Source organism: Nipponia nippon, unplaced genomic scaffold, assembly GCF_047370975.1.
Source record: "Nipponia nippon isolate SJK-2023a ecotype South Korea unplaced genomic scaffold, ASM4737097v1 scaffold_24, whole genome shotgun sequence".
NCBI lineage: Eukaryota > Metazoa > Chordata > Aves > Pelecaniformes > Threskiornithidae > Nipponia > Nipponia nippon.
The window spans coordinates 1719900-1747570 of record NW_028262341.1 but is presented as its reverse complement, the minus strand read 5'-3'; the positions used below and the strand labels follow the sequence as shown (position 1 = coordinate 1747570).

General features: G+C 37.4%; 1 protein-coding gene across 4 annotated transcripts in view; it reads right to left on the bottom strand.

The window, feature by feature from the left end:
- VCAN (versican) overlaps positions 1-27671 on the bottom strand; it is a 114979-nt gene that overhangs the window by 29152 nt on the left and 58156 nt on the right. For 3 of the 4 annotated variants that reach the window (XM_087761539.1, XM_087761538.1, XM_087761540.1), the window contains 2 exons: positions 3339-8861; positions 1056-1169 (listed from right to left, as the gene is read on the bottom strand). In XM_087761539.1, coding sequence (XP_087617665.1) covers positions 1056-1169; positions 3339-8861 — 5637 coding nt within the window. The remainder of the gene's footprint in view (positions 1-1055; positions 1170-3338; positions 8862-27671) is intronic. The other variant, XM_087761541.1, reaches the window with a different exon arrangement.

Sequence of the window (27671 nt, the reverse complement as noted above, 5' to 3'; positions counted from 1 at the left end):
CTGGTTTGCAACCAGGAGGTGCCATATTCCTTGACAAAGAAGAAGATTTAAAATGCAACATCTAAAACTTTATATCTACCAGCAACAGCCCACTAGGGAACTACTAAACTCATCAAAATGAGCTAGGAAAGCAGAGAAAAACATTGGCTAATTATTTTTTTAATCACATACTGTCTTGCAGAACACAAATAAAACCATAGTAATCCTGACAATTATGCTGCACTGATATCAACCTTTGGGTGGGGTTGGGTTTTTTTCTCCCAAGCTATATATGATGAGTTGAACTCATTTTAGCAACATTGCATAAGTTTTGTTCTTTCAAATTTGGCAGGGAACTGTGTAACAGGAAAATCCATGCTGTTTATCAGGGAATGAAACTTATAACTTTTCAAAAGCCTAAACCAGCTCTACACTAAACAGCCAAGCTACCACTTTTGTCATACTTTGTCTTGCTGGTTGGACGGAAAAGCTGATTATTCTGAACAGTACTGGTAAGTCTCTTGAAACCCAGTCATAGCAGGTAAACACAGATGTCAGAGGCATCATCTTCATCACAGATTAAGAAGTCCTCAGCTAGAAGAGTTACCAAAATACTAATTTATACCAAAGATGTATATGATTATTACCATATTTACAATTTCCTTGAAAAAATATCAAGCTGGCATTCAGTGCTCAGCTTCCCAGTCCCAGTGGGATTAGTTTATTTTACCACCCTTTCAAATAATTACACAAAGCTCTTAAGAACTATCCCAAATATTAATGTTTATTTGGTTTTATCTGATGTATTTATGAATTTAATGTTATGAATTCTGGGTCATGTAGTTCACTTACAGTTCTCTTACATTCGTGTGTATGTACACATCTGTGCACTTTATGAGGAGAGAGAAAAGGGGTAAGTGGACCTCCTTCATTGTATTGTTCTCTTCTTAAGGCCTCACTGTAGAATTTTTCAAATGTCTATGTATTCTTCAACTTCAAAACATACCACTTCTGCCAGTCTCATGTATGAAAACTTTATACTCGACTTAATCAGTATCTAGATGGCATCAGCTTACCTAATTCACACTGCTCGCCGTTGAAACCTGGCAAACATGTACAGATGTAAAATGAACCACGTGGATAGCAGGTACCACCATTAAGGCAGGGATTGCTTTTGCATGGATCTTGGCCTGTTAAACAAGTAGAAAAACAAAATTGACTCTGTGGTTTCAGGGAACTGGTGTCTTTCATTTTTTGGAAGAAGAAATCTCTTTTCATTTCTGCATTGATGTTGCAGACTTTACTGTAGTTACAGAAACTCTATTTACATAATAGACTACTGAGAATAAGATACTTTTGTATAATAGTAAAGCTTATTTTCAGGTATCACTATTTTCAACTTTAACAACAACATGGAATTTACTATGAACCAATATAAATAATTTTCAGAATTACATTTTGTCATAGCAATTTGTACTATATATGGCAGTCATGATATTCTATTGAGGATTTAGTTTGCATGACATGACAATTAATTATAGCTGAAAACAGTTAAACATATGCAAAATGAATGGAAAATGATTTTTTTTTAACTGAACAGGGTTAGTTTATGTAGAATGATTGGGTACGCAGAACATACTGGCTGGCTGCTGTTGTTTCACTTTGTTATATTTAATCAATCAATGCCCACAAAGTCTTATTTCTTTGAAAGGATGTTTTCACACATGCATATTTCCCACTTGTCTTTCTTAAAAACATATTTCAAGAACAGAAATAAAGGTACTGAATACATTTGTAATTGAACTAAACATTAAGATAAAAGCTTACCTGGTGTGAAATCTTCAGTTGTTATGGGAGTTATCATTTAAATAGCTTTTCCTTGAAGAGCTTTATGCCTTCTAGTGATGTTTATTTCAACTGAGTTTAGACACCTAGGTATTTGCATTTGATTTAATGCCTAGGAGCAATCACTCACACAAACAAGTATGTACTAGATAACCATTTCTAAGTATTAGCTTCTCAGAGTTAGAGGAAAATCAGGAAGACAGTCTACTGGGATACAAGAAGAAAGCCCTGGCTTTGAAAACTTACAAAATGGGTAAGAGAGTTCTGTAACCTAAGTTAATTCAGAGACATGAGAGAAGTTTAGATTTTTGGTTACATTTTTCCAAAACAATCTGACTATGGTTTATGAAATAAAAGATAAGTAACATCTATTTTACCCTTGCAAGTTAGACATTCAAAGAAGTCTTTTTAAAGTACCAAGTACCCTATCTAGTCATCAAGCAGAAGGTTCAGTTGAAAGACCCCGGAAGAAAATCCCATCTACATAACTTTGGGATTGTAATTAAGTGGGCAGGATCTCACTTTGGAGGTTTTGAAAAGAACCTGATCATATCCATAAAATAGGGTGCTTGTTTTAGGACTGCTTCACTGAAAGTCCCAAATGTAGGGCTATGTTAAGCACCTAACGATGTTTATTGTGTATTTACTGTCTGTTTGTCCTCCTGCGGACTGGATATTTTCCCAGTAAGGATTTTCAAATTGACAGCTACCTGCATTATTTGAGGAAAAATAATAGAAAACTCTATAAAATTAAGCCAGTTCAGTTCTTTCCTCAGCTATATCTAGATAAAATATGAATTGAAGCGACGCTACTCATACTGACCCTACCTGCATCATCTGTGCATTTGGTGAAATAGTGCCTAATAACCATTATGTAAACAAAATACTGTGCCAAATGACATCGAACAAAAAGATCCGTAATTTATAAGAGACAGACACTGTATCAACCAGTTAAAGCTACAGACAGGCTGAAAATGTGAAGTCTCCATTTTCTCTTGTCTGGAAAGTTATCTTGTAGGTTAGGAGAAGTTAATTTTTATAGAAAATTCTGATCCTGAAATGCGCACTACATCTGCTCTCTAAGTCAACTGCAAGATGTTATAAAACAACCGTACCTATAAACCAATTGTATAAGTACTATCATCATGCCAACACAGAAAAGCTATCAAACAAAATTATCTGTTGGAAATTGGAAAATTAAATAATTACAGATGAATTCTCTATCATAATCAATGTTACCTTCCTGTCTTTTAGAACTGGCTGGTCACCTCAAGTCTGATCCAGAGCTCCACGATGCAAACACTCAGGAAAAGTCACTGAGCTTGATTTTTGGTACCCCCATCCTCCTTCACTTTGTAGGGGTTACAATCATGCTGATTTCAAAACTTGAGGCTTACAAGTTCTGTTGTTATTTCACACAGTGCTCTGATTGTCACACCTCTTACCAGAGTTAAGACACACATTTAGAAGTATCACAACAAACATATATGACAGTCATCATATTTGGAAGTTACCTGGAATTTGCACTGCTGTGCCTTCAACTGAACCCACACTGGTGCCAATCAGGAAATCTGATCCATTAGTGACTTCCGGAAGGGAAAATGATGAAGTTACAAGTTCAGTAGTATTTGGCTCCTCAGAGCTTATCGTTGACTGTTCATTTTGATACGGACTGTTTCCAGGGGCAGTGCTGTTTGTTGCAATGTTAGAAGAAATTGTTGTGATCTCCTCTTGACGAAACAAAGCTGACTGTGTTTCCGTGCTTCTATCCAAAGGTTGTGAAGATGAAGCTTGCATTGTAACTGCTTCCTGGTCAGGCTTAAATATTTCACTTTCACTACTTTTGGGTGAATCTGAAACAGGTGTGGAAAAAAGCCATGGGATCTCGCTTTCATTACTCCTGTCATCTTCTTGATGAGGGTTGTTCACTCTCCCTGAGGATGCTTCAACTTTTATTGTACTAACTTTCGAAACATCTGTGCTCACTCTTTCTCCAAAATTCAGAAAAGCAGTAGGCAAGACATATATTGATGGAGAATCTCCAGAAACAGTAGCTTCTTCCTCAACAGCCAAATCAGTTACAGAGGTTTCTGTTGCCTCTGTCCTGTCTGTTACAAGTCTATTAAAGTGAGGAGTACTTTCAGTAGTTGTGCTTTCTGAAACAGTCTTGGGAGAAAACTCCAGCAGAGAAGACTCTGTTCTGTCAAGAAGGTCTGTAGTGGGTGGTTTATATGTTGCCGCAATATCAGAACTAACCTCTTTGAAGGTTCCTTCTGATGAATGATTGGACTGATCTGAATCCTTTGACGATGATGTACTTGGAATGATTACCTCAGGATACTCAGATACTCCATTAACTAACTGAACAGTTACTGAGGATTTAGGAGTTTGAGGTACAGGATAAAAGCTCATTGAATCTATTTCTTCATACTCTGCTGATGCTGATTTTGTGTTTGTGTATACTGTAGGATGTTTTTCCTCATTCTTGCTAGATGATATGGTTGTCAGTTGCGATGTACGCTGTGTGGTGTCAATACTTACATCAAGCATGTCAGTTGTCAAAGCTTTTTCTGTCTCAGTAGTTAAACCTGGTGTAAGAGAAGGAACCACGGGCTGCTTATCATCCAGTTCTTCTTGGCCCATTCCAGAAAAGCCAGAGACAGAGATTGTTTCACTTTGATCTGCTATTACTTGGTTGTTTGCTGAAGTATGCAGCTTGTAGGTGTCTTCTGTTGTGCTTGTGACAACATGTTTAGACTCACGAGGCACATGAGGGCTTGCCAGTGATGGTACTGTAGGAAGGAAAATGCTCAGTTCAGAGAGTTCAGTAGTGATGAGAGTTTCTGTTGCAAACTTCATGGCATTCCCTGAACCCAAATCCTTGTTGTCTGATTTTGGTCTGTGCCCAGCTGTTACTGATTCACTGCTTGGCTGACTGGAAGTAGTCAAAGAAAGACTATCACCAGATCCAAGTGTCTTCTCTTTGGTTATGGAAAGTGTAGGTGTTGAATCATATTTCTCCCCTTCAGCTGTCACGCTATCATCACCACCATATGTTGATTGTATAAGAGGATTTGGCATTGTCTGCACACTTATTATATCTTCAGGCATTGATTTTGAGTGATCCATGTCTATAATAATTGTTTCTTCTGACGGGATTTGAAGTCGCTCTTCAATTAGTGTAATATCACCATAAACAGAAACATTCAATATAACACTTCTTTTATCATCATCAATCACGGGAATAATTTTCTCGTATATCCCAGTATCACTTGTTAGTTCTTCTGATGTAGCTGTCTTTGGTTGAACAGCAGATGGGTTTGCCATGATCTCTTTTTCTTCTGTAAAAAAGGATGCTAGCCCTGTGATCACAGTCTGTGATACATTTATTGGTGCCTCTGTTGTCATAACTTCAGAATAACCTTCCCCAGGAACACTAGATGAAGTGTTTAGTTCTACTTTTGACACGGGGGGTAAAGACAAATGAGTAAACATATCAGGAGATGATGAATCCAAAACACCAACCCAGCCAGATCCTTCTCCAGAGCTTTCAGGTAATACACTGCCTGGCATTTTCGTTGATGATGTTACAAGAGATTCTTCCATTTCAAGATCAGGAGTCCCACTCAGTATTACAGAAACAGGAGTTATGCCATCTTTAATCAGCAAATGTGAAGTTTCCTCTTGAGAAACAGCTTTAGAAGTAGCTGTCATCCTAGCTGTTTCATTTTTTCCTCTGCTATAGTTAGTTTCCTTATTGTAAGGTTCTTCAATCACAACAAAATAATGCGTCATCTCTTTAATCTCCTTAGAGCTGAAGCTCTTGGAACTCTCTTCTGCTAAAGCTGGGGAACTGGTGATCACTGAACTGGGGAACTGGTCTTCTGTTTCTGACAGCAGCTCAGTTACAACACTTGCAACTTCTTCATTAACTTCAGCATTTGATTCAGTGCTTCCTCTTTCAAAGTCTTTTGTCTTGTCAGTTGAAAGTTTGGTTCCCATATTTGCAGGATGAGAAGCTTGAGGACTTGAAGTACTCATGATTTCTTTGACAGCCAATGGCACTACAGAAGGAATAATAGCAAGGTCATCTCCCGATCCTTGTCCTGAAAACAATGGATCACCGATGAGCTCATTATTTGTTAGCTTTTCATCTTTAGGTGTCAGGAGTGATCTGGGAATATCTTTTGTAGGGAAAATATTTTGTACCAACTCCTCCTCTTGCTCTATATATGTAACTGGAGAGCTTATGTATTTCCCTTCAATCTTGACAGGCTCAGTTACTCTGTCATCATTAAATGGCAAAAGTATTTTTTTAATAGATTCAGTTGCTAATTCCTTTTCTTCTGAATACGGACTGATAGTTGGAATATTCAAAAATCCCAGTTGTTCATGGTTAGCCTGTGTACTTTTAAAGAATGGGTCTGTTGTTGTTTCTTCAGAAGATTCTATAGCTTTTGGTGAAATTCCCCTTGGCCTGTCTTCCCCAGAATGTATATCTTCCACCAAAGGAATCTTTGTAGTAAAATCTCTCACTGTCAGTTCATCAACTGTTTTCTCTTCCATTCTTATGTCTGTTACAGTTCCCATTGTGGTTACTTCACGTTCAGTACTTGTGACTAGCTCATCATGTTCAGTAATGAAGGCATGATCCATAGATGGTGTGCTGACAACTTTTTTGTCATACTTTTCTCGTGTTTCTGGTCTCCCAGTGGATGAAACTGCTGGTTTTGTAAATGACTCAATGAATGTGTCTGCTTCTCCAGATCCCTGATCAATGAATGAGAAATTACTTCCAAGTATTCCTTCAGTAGGTCCATTAGACATTAGTTTTGTGGTGCTGCTGTCACCTTTGAATTCTTCTCCAGAGCCATGCTCAATCAGGAGGATCTTGCCTAATGAGACAGTTGAAGAACTAACTTTTGCATTTTTGCTTTCTGTAGATTCAGCTGCTGCTTTTATACTGCCAGTACCATGTGTCATCATGATGTTGTGAGTGCTGTTACTAACCACTGATTCTGGAGATGATGTGACCTCACCTGTTTCTAAATCTTCAGTTTTAACTCCTGGTGCAACATGAGATGTTATCTCTTTTCTAGAATCAGGACTAGATTTTACTTCAGAAGGAGTTGTGTAAGTTGATTCTGTTTCCTGTTTTTTTTCTCTTGGGTTTCCTGTACTAAACACATCCTGGGGCAACTGACTTGCTACTCCAGGCTCCTTTGTCAAGCCATCTGACCCAGTACTTGAAACTGATATTGCTGATTCATCTGTTCTTGCATGTTCTTCATATTCTGTTGTTGCGTTCCTCAGTGAAGCATCATCTACGCTGTAAATTTTTCCTTCATGTTTTTTTGTTTGTGTTTCAGTGACAGGCCTTAATGGAACTGAAGTCAAAGTAGCAGACTCAATGATAACATCTATGTCTCCAGAACCTGGATCAATAAACAGGGAATCAGTGCTTACCACTTTTCTTGTGGTACCCCCTGAAAATATGTCTACTGGTTCTTCTGCTGATCCTTCATTTATAAAAAGCTTTTTCTCTCTCATGAGAGGAACAGTGGTGACTTTTTTGATTTCAGAACTTACGGTACCTGTTACTGGTACTGTTTTTCTGAGCGGGGTGGGCTCTTGACTTACAGTTCTGAATTCACTAGCAGTGCTCCCAAGTTCATTCAATTCCAGATTTTCCTCTGCAGCAGTAGCTGTATTTTCCTGACTTGAATAAACAGTGGTCTGTATTTCTTTTTCATCTTCAATGTTCTTTTCAGTTACAAGAGAGCTGGCAACTACTTTTTCTGTAATAAACTCAGACACAGAACTGGTGGCAACAGTTACTTCAGAACTTTGATCAAAAGCAGAATAAAGAGTGCTTATTCCTCTGGGCAAAACAGAGGTGATTCCTGAAATGGTTACAGAAATTTCTGTTGGCAGTAGTGTGCCAGAGCCCAAAGAAATATCTTGCATTGAAAGTGTTTCTGTTACTGATGTTTCTGTTGTCATGGCTGAAGTTATAGTGGTGTCCTCTTCTACATCTCCAGAGCCTTCTAGAACTATAAAAGAAGAAGCACTCATCTCAGGCTTTGCTGTATGACTACTTGTTTCCAGAAGATTTTCAACAGGGAAATTTGCATGAAGTTTAATAGTTGATTTATCATGATCTCCTGGAGCAGGCGTTGCCTCTTCTGGAATAAGGTCTTGCACACCTAGGCCTAACGTAGCAGTATCAAAAACTGCATCCAGAGAAGCAGTTACAGCAGAACTTTCCACAGTAAATGCATCAGGAGCAGAAGTTATACCTGAATTTTTTTCATCATCTCTCTTTCTTGACATTGTCACAATTTCTGAGAAGACAGAACTGGATAAATCAGATTCAGTGGAGCCATCTCCAGAAGATTCACTAGTAATCAAAAGCAAGTTTTTTGTATCTTTAGTAGAGCTCTCCTCAGTTCCATGCCATGCTACAGTCTCTCTATTTTTTTGCAGAGACTGCTCATATGAAGAAGTAATGGCTATTGATTTATCTGTTGTGGCAAGTTCTGACTCACCACTATAAACAGGTTCTAACATTGCAACATCTGCTGTCGGTTGTGTAACTTCAAACGCCCCTACTACTTCTCCAGCTTTGCTTGGTTGCATAGTACCAGAGGCTTCAGTTTCAGGTATTATAAATGTGTTCGTTTCATTGATTTGAGAAAAGGTTACATTTTTGGAATGTGCAACGCTTTCAATTTGGTCACTTCTCGCTTCCTCAGCTTTTGTGCTCTTAGGTGCACTAGTAACTTGTTGCTTTCCATTGATGAACTGCAAAGCTGGAGGAGTTGTAACGTCAGTAGTATTTTCACAGTCTTCCTCTTCTTCAAACTCTATAAAGTTTGGAAAGAAAGGATCCAGTATTATATATTCAGATGAATCCTGCACTGATTCTGAAGTACAGGGTTCAGTCTGAGCTGATTCTGCATCAATGTGGGGCTCATCTATTGCATGAGGAAGCATGTGGCGACTGAACAGATCCAAAAATTCATTCACCGGATGATCTGCAAAAAAAAGAGAGCTTTTCATAATCCCTAAGTGACACCGACAGTTGCGCATTATAGTAGACATATGAAGTACAAGAAATCCATAGGAGAAAAAAAAAATTAAAAAAAATTCAAAATTAAATATATTAAATTCAGTATGTTCTTCTACTGACACAAAGTTAAATGCTGCCACAGTGTTTGACTTTTGAGTTGAAGCCTTTGTGTACATTGAACACTGATTATGTAATACTGTCAATTGCCATGTGTGTTTAGTCCCAAACCCACACCTGAGCTAGCTTATCCTACACTATTCAGCAGAGATAAGAAATGGAGAAGATGAAAATCATTTTTAGACCAAAAGACTCTGGTCCCAACCTGCAGCAACTGCTTCTGTGGATTTGAGACACTATCTAACCTTTACTAAAAATTGAACTTAGGCAAAGCTAAGGAAAGCAAAGTCTAAAATAAAATAGGACATACATAATATGCCCCTGCAACTCCATTTATTCTCAGTATAGACTCATTCAAATTACTAGGAATACCATAAAAACTACACCAATTGCTCTATTCTTTACACTTGAACCCTAGGTCAGTAAATAAAGTCTCATTTTACAAAGTTGTTGCTATTTGGCACTATACAGCATTATGAAGCAAATAAGAAAAAATATCCCAGATTAAAAAATCAATCACCATTCAGACAGTAATGTGAGTAAAGTCCAGCTATTTTCTTTTGCTTACCACTCACTTTGAATTACTTATCCACTCCCACAGATCGCAAACCTCTCAAATTTTTTTCTAGGTGGCCAAGTAGATAAAGAGGAGGAAGGAAGGTCTAAGTAGACAAGGTTTTAGCTGCACAAGCCCTCATGAATTCCGTTAAGATTTATGATCCCAGATTCCACAGACACTTTTTAAATGTGCCATCTCAGCACAAACATTACTTCAAACCTTCTGTTCCAGACAATAGATGCTACCCTCATTAAAAAAAAAAAAAAAAAAAAAAAAAAAAAAAAAGGGATACAACAGACTCAGATAAAGCTAAATTTCAGGCTTGACTGACTGACTTGAAGCTGGGAAGTTTGTGAGTTTGTGCTGAAATCTTACTCCATGAATGAATCTTTCTTCTGGGTATATGTTTATAACTACTTTGTCCAAAGCAAAATTACTGTTTGCTGGTATAAACAGGTGTAGCTAATGGAGATTTGTCTACATCTGCCAGTAGAGGATCTGAACCAACATACAGGACTCCCATCTTACAGTACTGTCAGCAATGATTGCTCCCCAAAGAATATTTGCAGGTATTCTGGCATACCCAGTATATGACAGAGTGCAATTTTTAAGTAAATCTTCCTCATTAAAGCTATTTACAAGACGTAAAAAAATTAGAACCTGACAGGTAAAGTATTTCATTAGTTTGAAGTAATTCCCCTACATATGAACATCATTTAACCTCAGCGACTACTGAGCCCTCAGAGAGAGAGTAATCAGGTGATCATTCTGGAAAAGAATGTGTTAAATCACATTAACTGATAGAGCACTGTGAAAGGCTTGTGATTCTTTGGCTCAGGGTGCCTTGTGTGTGCAAATTGACTGCAACATGCGTTTTGAAAAGGTCATTGGAACTGTATTGAGAATTAATGGTCTAATATCTCACACTGTGTTTACAGCTAAACTCACAAAGTATTACTGAATCTTCATTTTGCTAAACCTCCAGCTGAAGAGTAAATGTCAACTTCAGGTCTGTTTTACAAAGAACACGTAATAAGGTGCCCTGAATCCGAGGCTTCGATCTAATTGTTAAACAATTTGGGAGAAACTAAGATCCATGCCAGCCTTAGAGAGAATAAATCACCTTCAGCATTGTGTATTTTCACTAAAATATTCAGTTTGTACAGTACTAAGCTCAGTGTTCCCAGTGCAACAAAAAAAAGGTTATTTTTAACCTCATTTCTGCCTGGCTATACTATATTGCCCCAATGCAGCCTTGTGTTCACTTTGTGCTATGACAGTTCTATTAGATGACTACAGAATTGAAACTCCTTCTCTCCCCTTCACATGTGTTTGTTGGGTGTTGTTTTATGCAATGCTTCTGAGGCAAGAATTTCTCCCTGTTCCTTCCTCCAGTAGGTTAGAAATATTTACAGAGGCTGCCCGATGCCACAGAAAAATATAGCTTCTGCAGCCATTTATTTGAGTCTTCCCAGATCTCCCTTTCAAATTTTGTTCAAGCAGAAAAGGAAGAATTTAGTTATTTGTCCAAGGTTTGCAATATGACATGGAAAAGCATGTCTAGGAACATCACTTTCAGAATCCACAAATTTTAGCAAACAGCAATGCTAGTCATACTGAGGAATCATATCTTCATAAAAGCAGAAGCTCTAACTGAGTGAGTGCAAAAATACATGGGAATTCAATAACTGAAAGGGGAATGGCAAGTCAAAGCTGCTAGGGAGCTTTGAGAGTTTCTGATTCTCAGTAAATTCATTATAAAATAACTGCACCAACATACAGAACCAGAGAACTACATATAGAAATGTGCATGGGCAAGAAAGATGGCTTGTACTGTGTGCACAGCTTAGGAAGGAATATGTATAAATAACGTGGCATATAGACTAATGTGACATAAGGATTAACTATGATTTCATACACAGCTTTTAGGACTGTGGGCACAAAGCATGTAGCATGCTTTTGCACAGAACTATACATTAAAAAAAATTATAGAACCTGGATGGGACTGGATAGGCTCTAATTTGTAGGAGGGTACCATGACTAACAAGTTCTGACCAGTGTATTATTTTTGTAGCAGTGCACACCTGGGAGTCCCTCAAATTACTAGCTCATGCTAAATCATTTATGGTAGGTAATAAATTTAATGAACAACATCTGTTCCAAATTCACCTAGAAGACATATACAAATTCTTACACACAGAAAGATCTCTATCAGACCTTACTTTTACTTTGTTAGCTTTTTCAAGATCTCACATGCCACAAAGATCCACATAAAAGAACCTTAGCTAAAGGTATGATGTTCCAATAATAAACTTTCAGGAGGCTCTTTCATTAAATACTAAGTGTTTTTGTGTTGGGCTTTTTTCCAAGAAAAAAATAACCAGCTTTTAAGAAAATAGTAAAGGATCCAATTGAATTATTTTTTTAATTGGAATTTCTTCTCCTTTCTAGAGCTTTGACTACTCAGCATTAGCAATCAAGATGCCAATACTCAGAGTTAACAGCTATGGAAAATTCTCTTAAACCCCAGAGATGTCCAATAATCTACATAACAATATAGCCTATATAACATATAACCTTGTCCTCTAAGAATAAGCAAGACATTAGGATGAAAACCTAAGTGCTACCATAAAATATGAATAGAGGAGGGAAAAGTCTTATCTGTTGAACTGGTTTGTTAGATCTGTAGGGCAGACACACGAGCACTTGCAATAGTTTTAAACTGGCTAGATGCAGGTGACATATGTTGCCCCTATTTATAATCATGTCCATTCCAGCTGCAGGTAAAGACATATGTACCTGAGACTATTAATAAGAGATGAAATGAAGACTTTAAAGGAAAGGAGTTTGGCTCCTCAATATGTTTATCAATAGTTCACGTATTTTCATGTAAAACAAGCCAAAAGGAGCACTTGTTCAAAGACATGCTTTGTTACTATGAATTCAAGAAAAAGAAAGTAAAAACAAGCAGGTAAAAAGTAGTAAACCCAAGGGTTGTCACTTCAGACTGCCAATCCAAACAAGTCCCAAATGAGATTTATCAGTAAAGCCTGTTACTGGGGAAAGTGATGAGATACGCACTGAAATAGAGATGGAATAGATAGGTGGATAAGTGTATATGAAGCATAGAGTATTTCTTAATCCATTTAATATGTCTAGATGTTTTAAATTACCTGTATGGAATAGGCATCTATCTCAATAACAGTCAACTATGTGTAAGAAATGGAAATCTCTCTGGCTACAGGGTGTTTTTAGCCACAAGAGGACTTGACTGTTACTACATAGAACCACAGAGTGAGCAACTGAGGTGACATAAATTTCCATTACAACCCTTGTAATGACAATTGGTTCTAAACCCACATTAATTTTTCACTGGATCAAATATAAAAGTTGCCTCCATGTTACTGATGGACAAGGTAACTTCTGCACATCCAAAAATGTGTAAAGTGTAGTAACATTTTTTCTTGAGAAGACTTTTAATATTCTGCAAAGAATCCTAAAGGGCTTTTCCAAGGTCATTTTTGAGGGGGCAGGCAGTAAAAAGCATTTTGTCTCTCATAAAACCTTCAGATAAGCAGCTGAAGAAGAATTAATAGGGAACAAAATAGAAAAAAGTTTCTGTCATTTTCCAAATTTTCAAAAACCAAAATATTTCATTCAGAAGACTTATGGATTTAGCATGGGTTTGTGAAGTCTCATTCAAAATGAGACTGTTAACATCTAATCTGGCATCCTGCAGATAACAGAATTTCACCTATAGATTCCTACAATTTGTCCATTTATTGCTTCAGAACAACATGCTGAGTTGTTTGTTGACTATCAAGAACCCATAACCACAAGACAGGTTAGCATGAAAAAAGAAAATAGTTTGCATTAGTCAAATTTCTTCCTGCACTTGATAACCAGAAAATTTTGGTTTTGGCTTCAACAGAATTATATCAGGGTGAATTTAGACCATAGTATGACTAAAATGTCATTAAAATATTGTATATATGTGTTTTTGTATCAAATTTCTGCAAGTGTAACATTTGGTGACTGTGAAAAAGGTAATGCAGTAGCTTGCAATGAAAAGAAAAAATGTTTGGCTCAGAGAGAAAACAGTAAACAATTTAACTTAAGATAAAAATTGAGAAAATCTCTTTTTTTTTTTTCCCTGTGCACACTTGTTAACTACTCTGTTTTCCATGTTAAGTCACCTTGTTTCTTTCCCACAGATATGTACTCTACATTTATTTTTATATGCCTCCTCTTCTTTACTACAGTTTGTCTGCACAGTACCACAGTCATCACCTCCTGCAGAAGACTTCCATCACACACATGATGATAAAATTGCACTCCCTGGCAACAGCCTTAAATGTCACCTCCAACTGTTGGACACTCTGATATCAAGGTCAGAGGTGTCTAGGACTAGGACCAGGGGACAAGCGAAACACCTAATATCTAGCAGTTAGCACAATAGTTCAGCTCATCATGGAAAAACAGACCATCAGCTTAGGTAAACTGTTAAATGACAATTCAAGTCAGATGTCTCAAGCTTCACAACAGCTATTGATCAGATCCTTACTCGTTCAAAAAATATTATTTTAAGAAAGTCATTGCAGGAACAGATTGTAAAAATCTGCTAAGAAAAGCACATTGATAGCAATGAGGACCAAAGCCAGACACATGAGTTGTCGTCTTCCTCATTTTTGTACATTCATAGTATTTGCTGCAGATTGAAGCTGTTATGAAAAGCGGATCCAAACAGACAATCCACAGAATAATTCAGTAAACATGCACACTGTGTTTGATTAAGACTCTCTGAATAACCTGAACAAATGGCTTTAATGTGTTATCTCAAAATCCCCACACACTTGTGGGACACTCCTGATGGGTTTGCAAAGGTGACCTACCAAGAGCAAGCCTAGAGTCAGCAGACTTAAATTCAGCCAACAGGTGTCTCCACTTCATCTGGCAAATATTTAGAGTCTTCAAAGTAGAAGAGGTTCGAAATGGTTTATTTAAACCCTCTGAAAGTCCAGTGAAACCTTGTATCTGGGCTTGGGAGAGGATCTAGCATGAGGAAGGACTTAAACAGCTTTATGTCATGTATTGATTCCCCTGAACCTCAGCTCTGCCAGGGACCAGATTTGCAGTTTGGGTGGATTCAAGCAGTTTTATGACTACGGCTTGCTGAAACTCTTCCAGAGAAACAAAACTCAACCAATTCCACAGGAATGTGTCAGTCTCATTGAATATATTTTGTTTTAAAAGCATACTGAAGAAGTAAAGAAGTGATCTGACAAGATGGCCCCCATACAAAAAAAACCTACTTAATTTTTTTTGTTTCAAAACCTTTGTATTTAAGGGCTTTTTTTTCCCTTAAAATATTACATTTAAATTGGAACAGAAAGCTTCAATTTTGCAGAAATAAAACATTGTGATAACATCTTTTGGGCAATTTTGTTTCATAGAAAAGGGATTTTTTTATTGTTCTTTTCATCTCATTTCAAAAGAAATAAGATTTTGAAATACAGATGTTTCCTGCTGAAGGAAAATTCCAAGTGTCAGCCTTCGGTACATGCAATTCCTCTAACTTGTGCCATCTTGTAATACCATTAACCTACCTAAGCACGGTCAAAGAGCAACAGTGCTTCAGGCATACCCCATTTTCCTCGTCAGGAAAAGGTGGGAATACTGCCAAGGAGCTGGTCTAAGGTGTTAAAGAAACATGGCTACTATTATACACACCTAAGTAACAGACAACAAAGAAAGGTCTAGAAATAATTAAATTTTTGATTATTTTAATCCTTCTACCTCACATTAACATGACTAGCATGTATGATGAGGTCCAGTAAAATCCAGTTCTTGATTACTATTCAGTCTAAGTAAACAAAAGGTTTTATTTAGTTCACTTAAAAATGCTCCCCAGCTGGACATATATTTCTAAAAGTTTTGTTAACTTTGGCTCCCTTTAGAAATGCTTAAGGATGTAGGGCATGTTTCAATAGGTTTATTTTTTTTACTTTCTAAATTTTATCAAAATTTATATTTTGTTCTCTCTCTGATAGTCAAAAGAGAAGTTTGCATTTTTTAAATCTCATCAGCAGTAAAATATATATATAAATATATATATATATAAATTGACCTTGCATAAAAATCTCAACTACTCAAGTAAATTTCTGGAAGAAAATATTTGAAAAGAATGATTTTTGCACAGCTGGCTGGGTAGGAGTTGAAAGTAATTCAAGGTGGGTGGTCAGTCTTGCCTACTCAAATTCACTTATCCAGTCTGCTTTACCATATTTGGGTGTCTCTGTTTCCATGCAAGATACAGCCCTGTTGAAAACCTGAGTATCAATTGCTGGCATGTTCCTAAACTGCAGCCTTTTTACAGCTATACCATTCCCCCAAGCTCCATCTTGACAGAGTTGTTGGCTATGACCAGAAACACCTGTGGAATGTGGATGTCGCTTATGCGGACATCTGTTTTGCACAGGGCTCTAGCCTACATGGCTGTGCTTAAACACTCCTGCCAAATTGTTAAGTAATAGACATGATGATGCAAAAACCATGTCAGAAATAAAGGAACCATTTCATTATAAAAGCATATCATGAAGCCTTCTGGCAATCTCTGGTGTTTCCTTCAGCCTCATTGCTTCCTGTGTTGCCCCCCTGACGCAGCGGTAAACTTGTTAAGAAAAAACAGATTGAGTAAAATGTCAAGTTGTTAAAAATGGCAGCCCTGCAGTGTCAAGTCTGAGCCCCAGCAAGTGCAGGATACAGTTCCCTGGATAATGACTGAATATTTGTCATACAATATTCTAAGGACAACTATTCCCACTTCCTTTCTACTTCAATATTTCATTAACAAAATGACACTCCAGCCAGCAGTGTCTCCTCCTGAGCGGGCCCTGACACGAGCATCCTTCCAATGACAACATTTTACTTACTGCCTACGGAGAAGAAAATTCTAAAACTCTGCAGGGCTAAACAACCCAAAACCAAACAGCTGACAAGTAATAAATCATTTTCGCCAGCTGCAATCCTAAACAAAGCAAAAAGACTGTGCAGTCACACGGTATCTGCATTAGTGGGTCTGTCGGGATATATATATATAAAAGTCCAACTCCACAGGACAAATCACCAGGTCAGGTGGTAAACAGAAGAGCTGGCTGGGAAGGAAAGCAACTGCTCACCAAAACAACTTCAGCCTTGATCTCATATGTGGTATTCCATGACTGAGGTGGAAACAGTGAGATATCAACGGGTCTTCCCCTTTCCTAGCCCACTTCACCACCATCCCTTGGTTACACTTACACTGTGTAAGACTGGGGCAACCTCAACTGCTTCTGTCATTGCACATATGGAACAAGAAGGAATCAGTTCTGGCCTTACTAACATGGGAAGAGAGTGTCCTCTGCCAGAAGAACCAACAAAAATTTGGGGCAAATTCAAAATACTACAGTTACAATGTTGAAGCAGATGTCCACCATTTGACTGCTCCTGTGGCTGCTCAGATGTGAAATGTCCTGTAATGGATATTCCTTCCCCTGTCCCTTTCTCCAGCAATGTCAACAATATTTGGCTTTAGGAGCAAACTTACAGTATACTCCTTAATGTGGCAGTTCTGGAAAAAATCTGGTTGATATCATATCAGTGTAGGAATAATAAAGGTTGGTTTACATAGTAGGTATGCTAAATTTTACTTTCTCAGTCAAATTAATTTGTCTCAAAGGAGGAATTTTATGTGGCAAAAATAAAACCAGAAAATATGCTGATGCTCAAGTTCTAAGACAGACAGCAGTGTTTATATATGTAGCTGTATTATTTATGAGAAGGGGGAGGAAGATAAGACAGATAAGATAGATAAGGAAGGAAGGCAGGCAGGCAGGAAGGAAGGCAGGAAGGAAGGAAGGAATGAACGAACGAAAAGAAAGAGAAAAAGCAAACATACATTTTCAGAAGGATCGTCCCTATGCAAAATGGCTTCATTCTGAATAACTCTGTTTAAAGAACTAAAGCTATGATGATGATTACCCCACCTGATCTACCCCACAACTCTCTTTTTACAGATATCTGGAGAAGTTTAGGTATCTATACTGCCACTTAAACATGATGCTTTTCAGACATTTTATCTCCTACAATTTTCCAAGCATCTTTCAAGTACCTCATAAGCACACTTTTAATTTAATGTCTGCACAAGCCTACTGGTCGTGCAGCCAGCACTCAAAATCACAGTTGATTAGATACACTGTTTGGCTGCAGTCCCTGCTCCTGTTGGGGAGATATTTAGAGCTATTAATCATGTGGCTACATACACTCATTCTGTCATGGCAAATCTTTTTTTAAGCTTCAGTTTTCTTTATTGAAATATGACCAAAGCTTTGCTGGAATAGTCCATTGTGGGGCAAATCACCATTGTCCTAGACCCATCTGCTTGTGGAAAATGACTTGAGTTAGTACAGCTGTAGCAGCAGTAACTCAAGTTACTACAGTATCTTCATAATATCTTAAATGCAAATATTTGGTTTAGAATATATGATTAGAGTGATTATGCACATAAATATTGACATACATAGAACATGGATTTTTGCACATAGATCTGAGTCTTGTGCTTTGGAAATATTTGGAAGACACAGAGTAGATTCTGTAATTGCAATTTTAATGGAGTATTCTTAGCATCATCCCTCGATTTGTGGAAAAAAAAAAAGTGAAAAAATTTGAAATTTAGTTATGGGGGTTAATAAACATGATTGCTTTGGGTATTAAAGATCCAAAGCAGCCTAGGGATAAACCAGATTCTCAGTTAAACCAACATAAGATTGTAAAAACCCCACTGCTGCAGATGGAGCACACTTATGTAAGTGTGCCTCTCTCTTTCAGACACAATTTTAGGAAAAGGACTGCAGTACCATGTGCTTGAAAGCCTTTCAAAAATCAAGTACTAAACAGTATTTTCATACATGATTTCTACCTGGATCAACTTTTGGGGTGCCATCAATCCTCTTACTTTCCTGAACTCTGCAGAGACATGTGAACAGCAGATGAAATAGAAAGAAGAGCAAAGGAGAAACGGATCTCAGAGGTCCTTTCCAACCTTAACGATTCTATGATTCTATGAAGCCTGATGCAGCAAATAGTCCAGAATAAGCTTATAACTGGAGCAGACTTATCTGAGAGCAAGCTGCAGTATACCTGTAAATATTTAACCATTTAATTGCTTGTAGCTGGGAAAAGACCATATCATGCATACAGAGCATAAGCTTCTTTTTAACCATGTAATTACATGCATATATAAAAATGAGAAATAGCTTCATTTTTCTTTTCAAAGCAGAATTTTTTCCATCTAGGGTTTTTTTTTTTTCTTGGCAAAACTAGATCATTTGTTTTGGAAAAATATTAATTTGTTTTTAGAAACACTTGTTTTTTGAAAAAGACATTTTTGTTGGACCATACTTGGGAACAAAAGTTTTCAACCAACTATAGCTAAAAATAGATGCCTAGCTGTGGCAATCTTGGTGCAGCACTAAAAAAACAGCATAGGAGGACAGACTTTTGACTCTAAACCTATTAACACAAACCCCATCCTATACTGACGTGGTTATATGGCTACTGACTCAGAATTAGTTCACATCTGACAGGCTCTGAATGTGGGCAGAATGAACTCAAAAAAAGCATATGGCCCAACAAGCCAAATAATTCAATTAAGGTAAGAACAAGTAAATACTTGAGTAACATTTTGGAGATGTAGAAATACTGCAGTTTCATTGATTTCCGTAGTGTTCCTCCTTCACATAGGGTAGAGTATATAACTAGCTTATGCCCTCTTAGGTCATCTGGTAATCCTGGTAACTCAATACCATCCTAAACTGCTATCCATTGCATGCAGTGCAATGCTCAGCAGTGGTTCGTACTTGGCAATGCTGGACTCCTACATCCAGCACCCACCCACAAACAGCAAAACCAAACATCAGTGTCTTTGTTACCTATTGCAAATTAGTAATTTCCAAACTGTGATCAGTTTGACATTAGTGCCCTTCTCTCTGATGGCATGAAATCAACCAAATTTAGTTGTTGGTCAGATGATTAGTCCCTGAAATTTTGTGGGAACTTTTACACTAACTTTGGTTTCTTCAAGCATGAAAAGGATTACCTGCACTAAGACAAAAGACACCGTGACCACTGAAAAGCTGTTTCCAGGTTCACTCACCACTACAACCCCATTATCACTATCTGGTTTGACCAGAGGATATATCCTGTGGTCTTTATCCTTGACTGTCAGTTGGACCAAGTGTACACAAGCATTTCCAAACGACTCAAGAATTTTGCTGGTAATATTTAACTAAACATGTCACTGGAATCTCACTACAAGCCTGAGTAGTAAATGCATGAGTAACCCAGGAATCATTTCACTTCCCACTTCCAAGAAAGGAAAAAAATACTTTAGACAAAATCCCACAATAAAATCATATAAAAAATCCCAATGCTACCCTGTGTACACATAGGCATATTCTTTGCTGTTATTTTGGCAAAAAAAATACATCAAATATGTGGAAATTCTTTTCCTAATGCCAAAAACCTCCCACTGAACCTATGGAACTCTCATTTGATGAGGTACTACATGAAAAATCCAAGATTATTGTTAAAAAAGTTAAAAATTAGTGTTCTTTATGCACTCTTTCAGCTAATGTTGGGTAATAAAAAAATAATGAAGTGCAGCAGAGGTAATACCAAAGCAGGCACGGATTGCTGAAAGATAAGATTGCTCCTGGTCAGGAACAAAATTCCAACTGCATTTCACCTCCTCAAGGATTTCAGCTCTAATCATTAATGAAGAGAAATTTCTATACAATTTTTTATACTGAGTTCTCCTCATTTAAGCAAATATAGTAATACGGGACTGGTCAGACAAGTCCTAAAACAATTCACTGAGCGTTTTTTAAAAACATATGAATTACTCCATAGAAAAAGATATATAATATCAGTCCCATGTTCCCAAAGGCGAGACAAAATATGCAGCAGGTGCTCTGAACACATCCTGACTTGTGCCAGGAAATAATTCACAAGTACCTTGAAAGACACCAGCAGGTATTATGTATATTATTGATCAAATTTATCACCTAAACACTTTCAAAAAGAGGGAAATAGAAAAAGACTAGCTGGATTAGCAAGGATTAATTCAATCATTAAATCTAAAATGTGCAAAGAATAACTGCAAAAAAGACCACTGAAAACTACACACTCAAAAAGAAAGGATAGCAAACAAATATTTGTAAAATGCTATTATCAGACTAATTATCAAGTGACCCATCTTAACGGAATGACTCTCTATTAAGATCCTTAGCCTTTGAGCCACTTATAAAAATATCTTTATTTACATTTTCAGGATCACATTCTGTATTCACTCAGAGTTTCACTGTATCCAATGAATCATTTCATGTAAAGTAAAATGGTATAGATAATATTTTCTGAAAGAGGCAAAAAAGATTATATCCATATGATAAGTACTAAGATTTGTTACAATCTGGACACATTCAGAAAACTTTGGTACAGAAACCTACTTTCCTCAAAAAAAACCCCATCTTTCTGAGTTTCCATGTAAAAGACAGCTCATCTTTTCTGCAATAGGATTTCTTAAGACTTTCTTCATGTGTAAACAAAACTTCTAAAAGGATTCCTCTCCTTCACAACAGAAGTATGAATAACTGCATTGTACCTATGAATAAAATTCCTTCATTTCTCTCATGAATAAACAGAGAGCTATAAGAAAGCTAGAAATGTGTAATCCCTATGTCTAGATCTGAGACGTTTCCTTGGAAACAATGCAAAAAACAGCACGGAATGTGTAGGCATCCTCTGAAAAGTATTTAATGTGAGGGCACTGTTCCTTGTATCTATGGAAGTCTATAAAGGAATGTGAAAAAAGAAATTATTGTTCTATAATAAGTCTTCAGGAAGAGCCAGCAATAGTGGTCTAAAGACTACTTATTAATTCACAGTCTTAGCTTCTTGTGAAACTTTCCAAGTATCAAGTTTCAGCTCTGTTGGAATGGGTTTGCTTTTTTTCTTTTCCTTAGTTTTGGAAAAACGAGCAGTGTACAAAAAGCTTGAATTTATTACAATTACTTGTTTATTAGGGCTTTCTTTCATACAGAGCATCATTGCTGTTGCATTTTAAATATGATTTATATGTGATGTTGTCCAACCTATTTTAAAAAGCCCTTCACAGCACCAGTACAACATGAGTATTCTAATATAGAAAAATTCCAATTGGTTTAATTAAGCAACAGGTCTATCAGTTTGGGTTAAACATGTGACACAAATTTGTTCTGAAGAAAAAATCACCTAATTATAAAATGAACCAGAAGCTGTAAATGTTATGAAGACATTCTGGTATCTACTATCCCCACTTCCCCATAACAATTCTGCTCTCAATCACCTCATTGGCATGACTACGGTGTAATTACACTGGGGAAGATGATATCAGAATCTGGCCGTGTTACTTAGCATTTAACACTTCAGTTACTCTAGACAAAATGAGAACTTGGCTGTCTCTATGCCAGGTTTTATGAATAACACAGAAAGTTCGGTCATCCAGGGCATGCAAATGACTTGAGTAGCTATCGGACATTGACAAACCTGTTTCATTTGGAAATGTGTTTCCAAACCAGTAGGAGGTTTTCTTTCTTAGCTGAACACACAAACCCAGGGCTCAAAACAAAACACTACCAGGAAGGACCGCATTACTAATTCAAACACTGAAATAAGAACATGTCCATTGACTTCAGTGCAGTCAGGGCAGTGGGGAATGTGATCTCTCTCCAGGGTTGATGAGGAGCAGCAGCTGCCATAGCCTTAATGTCGCCTGGAACATTACAGTTAATAAGGAGCCAAGCCCAGCCCTCCAAAATAGGAGATTTTGTATTGAATAAGATGGGAAGTTGGTTCAGCCCATGTAAGGCCACTTTTACTATTGCTTCAACATCCCACCAGAAATGCTTTCAGGTCAATCTAGTTGCACAATACCAATAAACCATGGCCACAGAACACCACGTGCAACTGCATACAAGCAGAAATGTACTTGTAAATTATATGGTACTTTGCTCATTGCAATGTTTGGGTAAATTTGGAACTTTTCTTCTCTTAAATGCATGACAGTGATATCAAGAACTAAGCATTTGTCAAGAAAGCTGAACAGAGTGCACAGGCAGGGAAGTCCTATTCATACACATCCACTTGGGCGTGTTATCGGTCACTGAATAAAGCAGCAGAATGCAGTGAATGCAAAATAGCACCTTTCCTTTACAATAAACTTTGATTTGAAATATGTCCTATGAATAAACAATAGGTTTCAGTAGCATATACTTTTCATTTGAGGAATAACAAATGGTGATTTCAGCACATAAAAGACAAAGTGTCCTCACCTTCAGCAGAAGTCTCTCTAACATAATAATTAATACACGTAATTTTTGAAAGGTACACCAAAAATTGCACATGTGTGTATTCTACAAAGAACAGTGTCCAGATAGATATTTGCCAGCGAGCATAAATAAAATAACTTAAAAGAGAACAATGTGGATACAGGTGCAGACAGATACAAGCCTACATGCTGCATGCTTTTAAGCTGGCTCTACAGCAAGTGAGGTGCTGCCTGGAAATGGTGTTGCGAGGCATGCTGCTTCTGTCCCTCTGCACCATCATCTGACCTGGTCATAGCACCACCCTGACACCCACAGCCTCCGGAACAGAGCTAGCGCCTTTCCTCCCAGCGTGCTCCCAGAGCACTTCTGCTCTCCCACACGCACATTCCCCTCAGAAGTCAGCAAAACGAAGGCTGAAAGGGGACATGGTTATTCTCTATAACTGAACAGAGAAACAAAAGTACCAAGGGATAAGTGTCAGGAAGAAAAAAGACCTATTCAAGCTAAAGACAATGCTGGCAAGAATAAACATGGGTATAAACTGGCCAAGAAGCAATTCAGGCTAGATATTAGAATCAGACTTAAAGAGAGCCATGATGATCTGGGACAGCCCTCCAGAAGGAGCTGTGAAGACAACAGGATTAAATGAATTTTAAGACAAGGCCTAAGATGGACCTTAAAAGACTCTATTCTGCCTTCTTTGTTAAGGTTTATGACTATGACTCATTACCATTCCACATTTCATTCAAATTTCACATGCCCTCTTACACTGCTAAGACAGAAATATGCATGTCAGAGAATTACATGTTGAAACACAAAGGTTTGTAACCTCTTTCCATAAAATTCCACATCTACAAAGCACAAGTTCCTGCAATTTTGTTCTGTTCAAAGCTGGAGGGGACAAGAAACCAGACAGAGCTGGTGTGAGTCCCAGGGTCCAATAACCACTTTGAAACATATTCACTGAGTAAAGACTTTTAAATGTCTCCAAAAAATGCAGGTGTGCAAATTAGTCCTGATACAGACAGGAGTTATGTTTCCAGCATCCCCTCAACCACTGTTAAACAACACCCCCACAAGCATTTTTCAGCTCATAAAAGCTTTATGAGCTGAAAAGTTCCTTCAGGTTTGTTTTGGGTTTTTTTTCAGCTGCTAATCCATTACCTTCCAGCAACAGCATCAGCCCTCACCACTACAATACATAGGAGCTATGAGCACATAAAAGGGCACGAGGTGGCAAGTTTTGCATCTCTGCAGTGAAAAACACACTCCTCTGTCCTATTTGATGCAATGGAAAGCTGCTAATGCGATAACACATTACAGTGCAGGGTTATTTTGCTTTCTCACTTTCACAACACAGTCACAATCCCAAGGGAATAGCCTGTTGTTCCACTCAAGTGAATGAAGTCCCAAGCTCTTTCTATTATGAAACCTGTGCCTGGTCCTTTTTGCAGCATGAAAAGGGATGTTTCCCCATGCACAAATATATTTTCCTCATTAATAGGAACACCTGCCCTATATCTGCCCATGTGCCATAGGCTGTCAGAAAAACCGTGCCTTATATCCCTCATTAATTTGTGCACCTGCCTCACACTTGCTTACATGGAAGTATATGGATTGTTTGTACCATATATTTTCTCAACGAAAACTGCTGTATTCTTGTACAAATAACCAGCTTAATCCATTCAGAGCTGTGTTCTTTCTTATCAGCACTAGAGTGCATTTTCCAGAATTTAAGCTAATGAGCTTGACCTTCCACCAGGACCCCAAATTACTTCTGTTTCCATGGGTAAATTTTTTTATCTAAAAGTAACTGAAACTTCCTTTATGAAAGTTTTAATTGATTGCATGCATTTTAAAAGCTAGGAGTATAACTATTTACCTCTTGGATGGCATAAGAAAAGAAGTCCTCTAGGAGAAACCTTTTCTGGTCTATAAATTTAAGGGCTTATTGTATTAAAAAAATGAAAATATTTAATATCAACTTTCAGTTATATATTGTACTACTTTATATTAAGGGGGCTGTGTGTGTCTAAGACAGCCTGAGATCCTTGCCACTATATTTAATTGAATTTAACCCAGTCAACATTCAATGTCTTTCAAGTGCAGCTTGAGTCTACAATAATAATGAAGAATAATATCCCCCACATTCCATACATCCATAACACATTCCATACATCGACAGCACATTCCAGCCATAGACTTCAAAGCACTTCAGCAAAGTTTGTGCCAGTTTAGCAAGGGTTTGAGACTGAGAAGAAAGGCACAAGAAATCCTTCCCGCTTCTCCCTCTACCAGCACATGGCCACAGGTGAACTCACCAGACCCAGAACAGCAATGGGCTGCTCTTTCCACACTTCAGCGGGAGGTAGGACACCCACCGATCACAAAGAAACTCCTGTGCTGCAAGGGGTACGCTCTACCTGCTTGCTGGGAGCTGCTAAAATTGTCTGCATCTCTCAAAACTCCATTTCAGAGTTTGGCATGACCCTTCACTTCCACATGCTCATAACTAACAAAGCCTAACAGGACCTCCATGGAGCACTTAAACATTATTATGCCTACGCTACGCAGATGGTAAATGGAGCTGCAGAGAGTAATATTCAGCTGTGTTAGTATAATAGCAAGTTTTTACTGTAATTAAGTGATACGGCTGATAGAAAAAAAACATGGTACCATATTTCTGCTGAGCCCTGCTTCACTATTAAACTGTTGCTTCTGGCAAAGGCTGACTAACAAGGAGGTGAAGAAAGATGAAAAAAAATTAATCTCATAAATCTTTCCAACACTTGTGCATACATAAAAAGGAAAATATATTCAGTTATACACAATACCTTTTATACAGCAAACCTCTCATTATTATTCCTATTTGAAACAGCTATTATTTGAAGGGCTTTGGAAAGCAAGTTGTCATTTCTTAGGAGGCACTTTTGGACTCTTGACTTGAAAATCATGAAGACCTTTGCTTATAATCCTCACTGATTATTCTATTTAAGAATGCTAAGCTATATTACCTTGAAAACATGCCAAAGCAAAGGAGGAAAAGCCTTTGTTTTATCAGAGAGATGTAATGATGAAAACTGCATTTCTTGTTCCCATTTAGCTGAGAACAAAAAGCGAAAGGTACAGTTTATGTACGACTGTATGACTGTGGATCAATTTTCAAACAAAGAGTGACAGAATAAGAAGTTGAACTATGTCCTAGTGAAAGGCATATGTTAGTAATATTTGCCAAATTCATTCCTCTTCAGCACCTCCTATGTACATTTTCTTCACCACAAAGAAAATTTATGGACTGAGGAACAATGAAGCAAAACTGAGCTTGAGAGGATTTTTCAGATGCAGTCTTTCATCTCTGAAGAAAGAAAAAACACTAATCCGAATACTCAGAATAAATCTTCAGCAGCTCTAACTTAACTTGTGGTAAGTAGATATAGAGTGCCTTTTCTCTGTGGAGAAAATTCCTCTAAATGGAGGAATATCCACTGACAGATTCTGAAAACAGAAAAATAAAGAAAACTCCTTTTGGACCTTGCAGTAGATACATGATAAATACCTTTCTTATTAAAGAGAATACAGATACTGCCATATAGAGAATTTAATAACATTTCAAGAAAAAGAAATATTTTTCTGTGCTGACAGACTAAATCATTCCTAAAGGCAGAATTTTAAGGATTTTAACTCTGCTTATAAACACTCTCACACATATGCACATCTATACCTGGAAAACACATGCACAGCTTTAGAAAGTTTGTAAAGATGCAGAAGACAAATCCAGAAGAAAGTCTGTCCTAAGGACCTGATCACCCAAGTGAAAGCAAGAGTAGCCATGAAGAGCAGCTATGCATTGATCCACTGTCCTTTAGATAATACAGCTTGAACTAATTCCTGATTTAATGAATCACAGTACCCACACCATTCTGGAAAAAAGTGTAAAATAAGACTCTCCTTGATGTATATGCAATTAAATCCTGAATCAGGTACTTTGTTCACTGTCTGAAGAAAACACCAAGTTTCCACACCCTCCCAAACCATCCTACTTCTTTCCGTCCACCTGGAACATGCAACTGCCCAGCACAGCCCACTCTCCCATATGCAATAAACCATAGTATAACTCAACAATGTAACAGGGAAAACTAGTTCACTATTACACAGTCCAACTATTAATTATTAAGCCCAATTAACCAAATTTTCAAAGGTACAAAAGTATTTAATATGTGGCATAAGTCTAGTCTTCAGAAATTACCCTTCTGTTCTGACTTACCGGACGTGTCTCATTTAATTGAGACTTCCAAGACACTGGCAACATCTAAAGCTTTAGACAAAAGAATTATAATATACCACAGAAAAAAGTAGTGTTTAAATGTTAAAGTAAAAGAACTATTATTTTCCAAAATAGAAGGTTAAGCTACCACTGATATGACTTGTTCAGTTTTACATCTTGTAAATATGAAGTAGGAAAATAAGCATAAAGTGAATAAAAATACAAAATCTACTGTATGAAAAGTCCAATAATGATATGGCATATCTCAAGGAAAATACTTCTGTCTTTTGATTTTGCAGTGAAACTCTACCAAGCACAAACCTGACAAAACCAACCAAAAAACTTCCATAAATTTTGAATTCTGTTGGATAAGTTCTTCAAATATATGGATGTTATGCCTGAGAATCAATGAGAAAACAGTTTCTTATATAA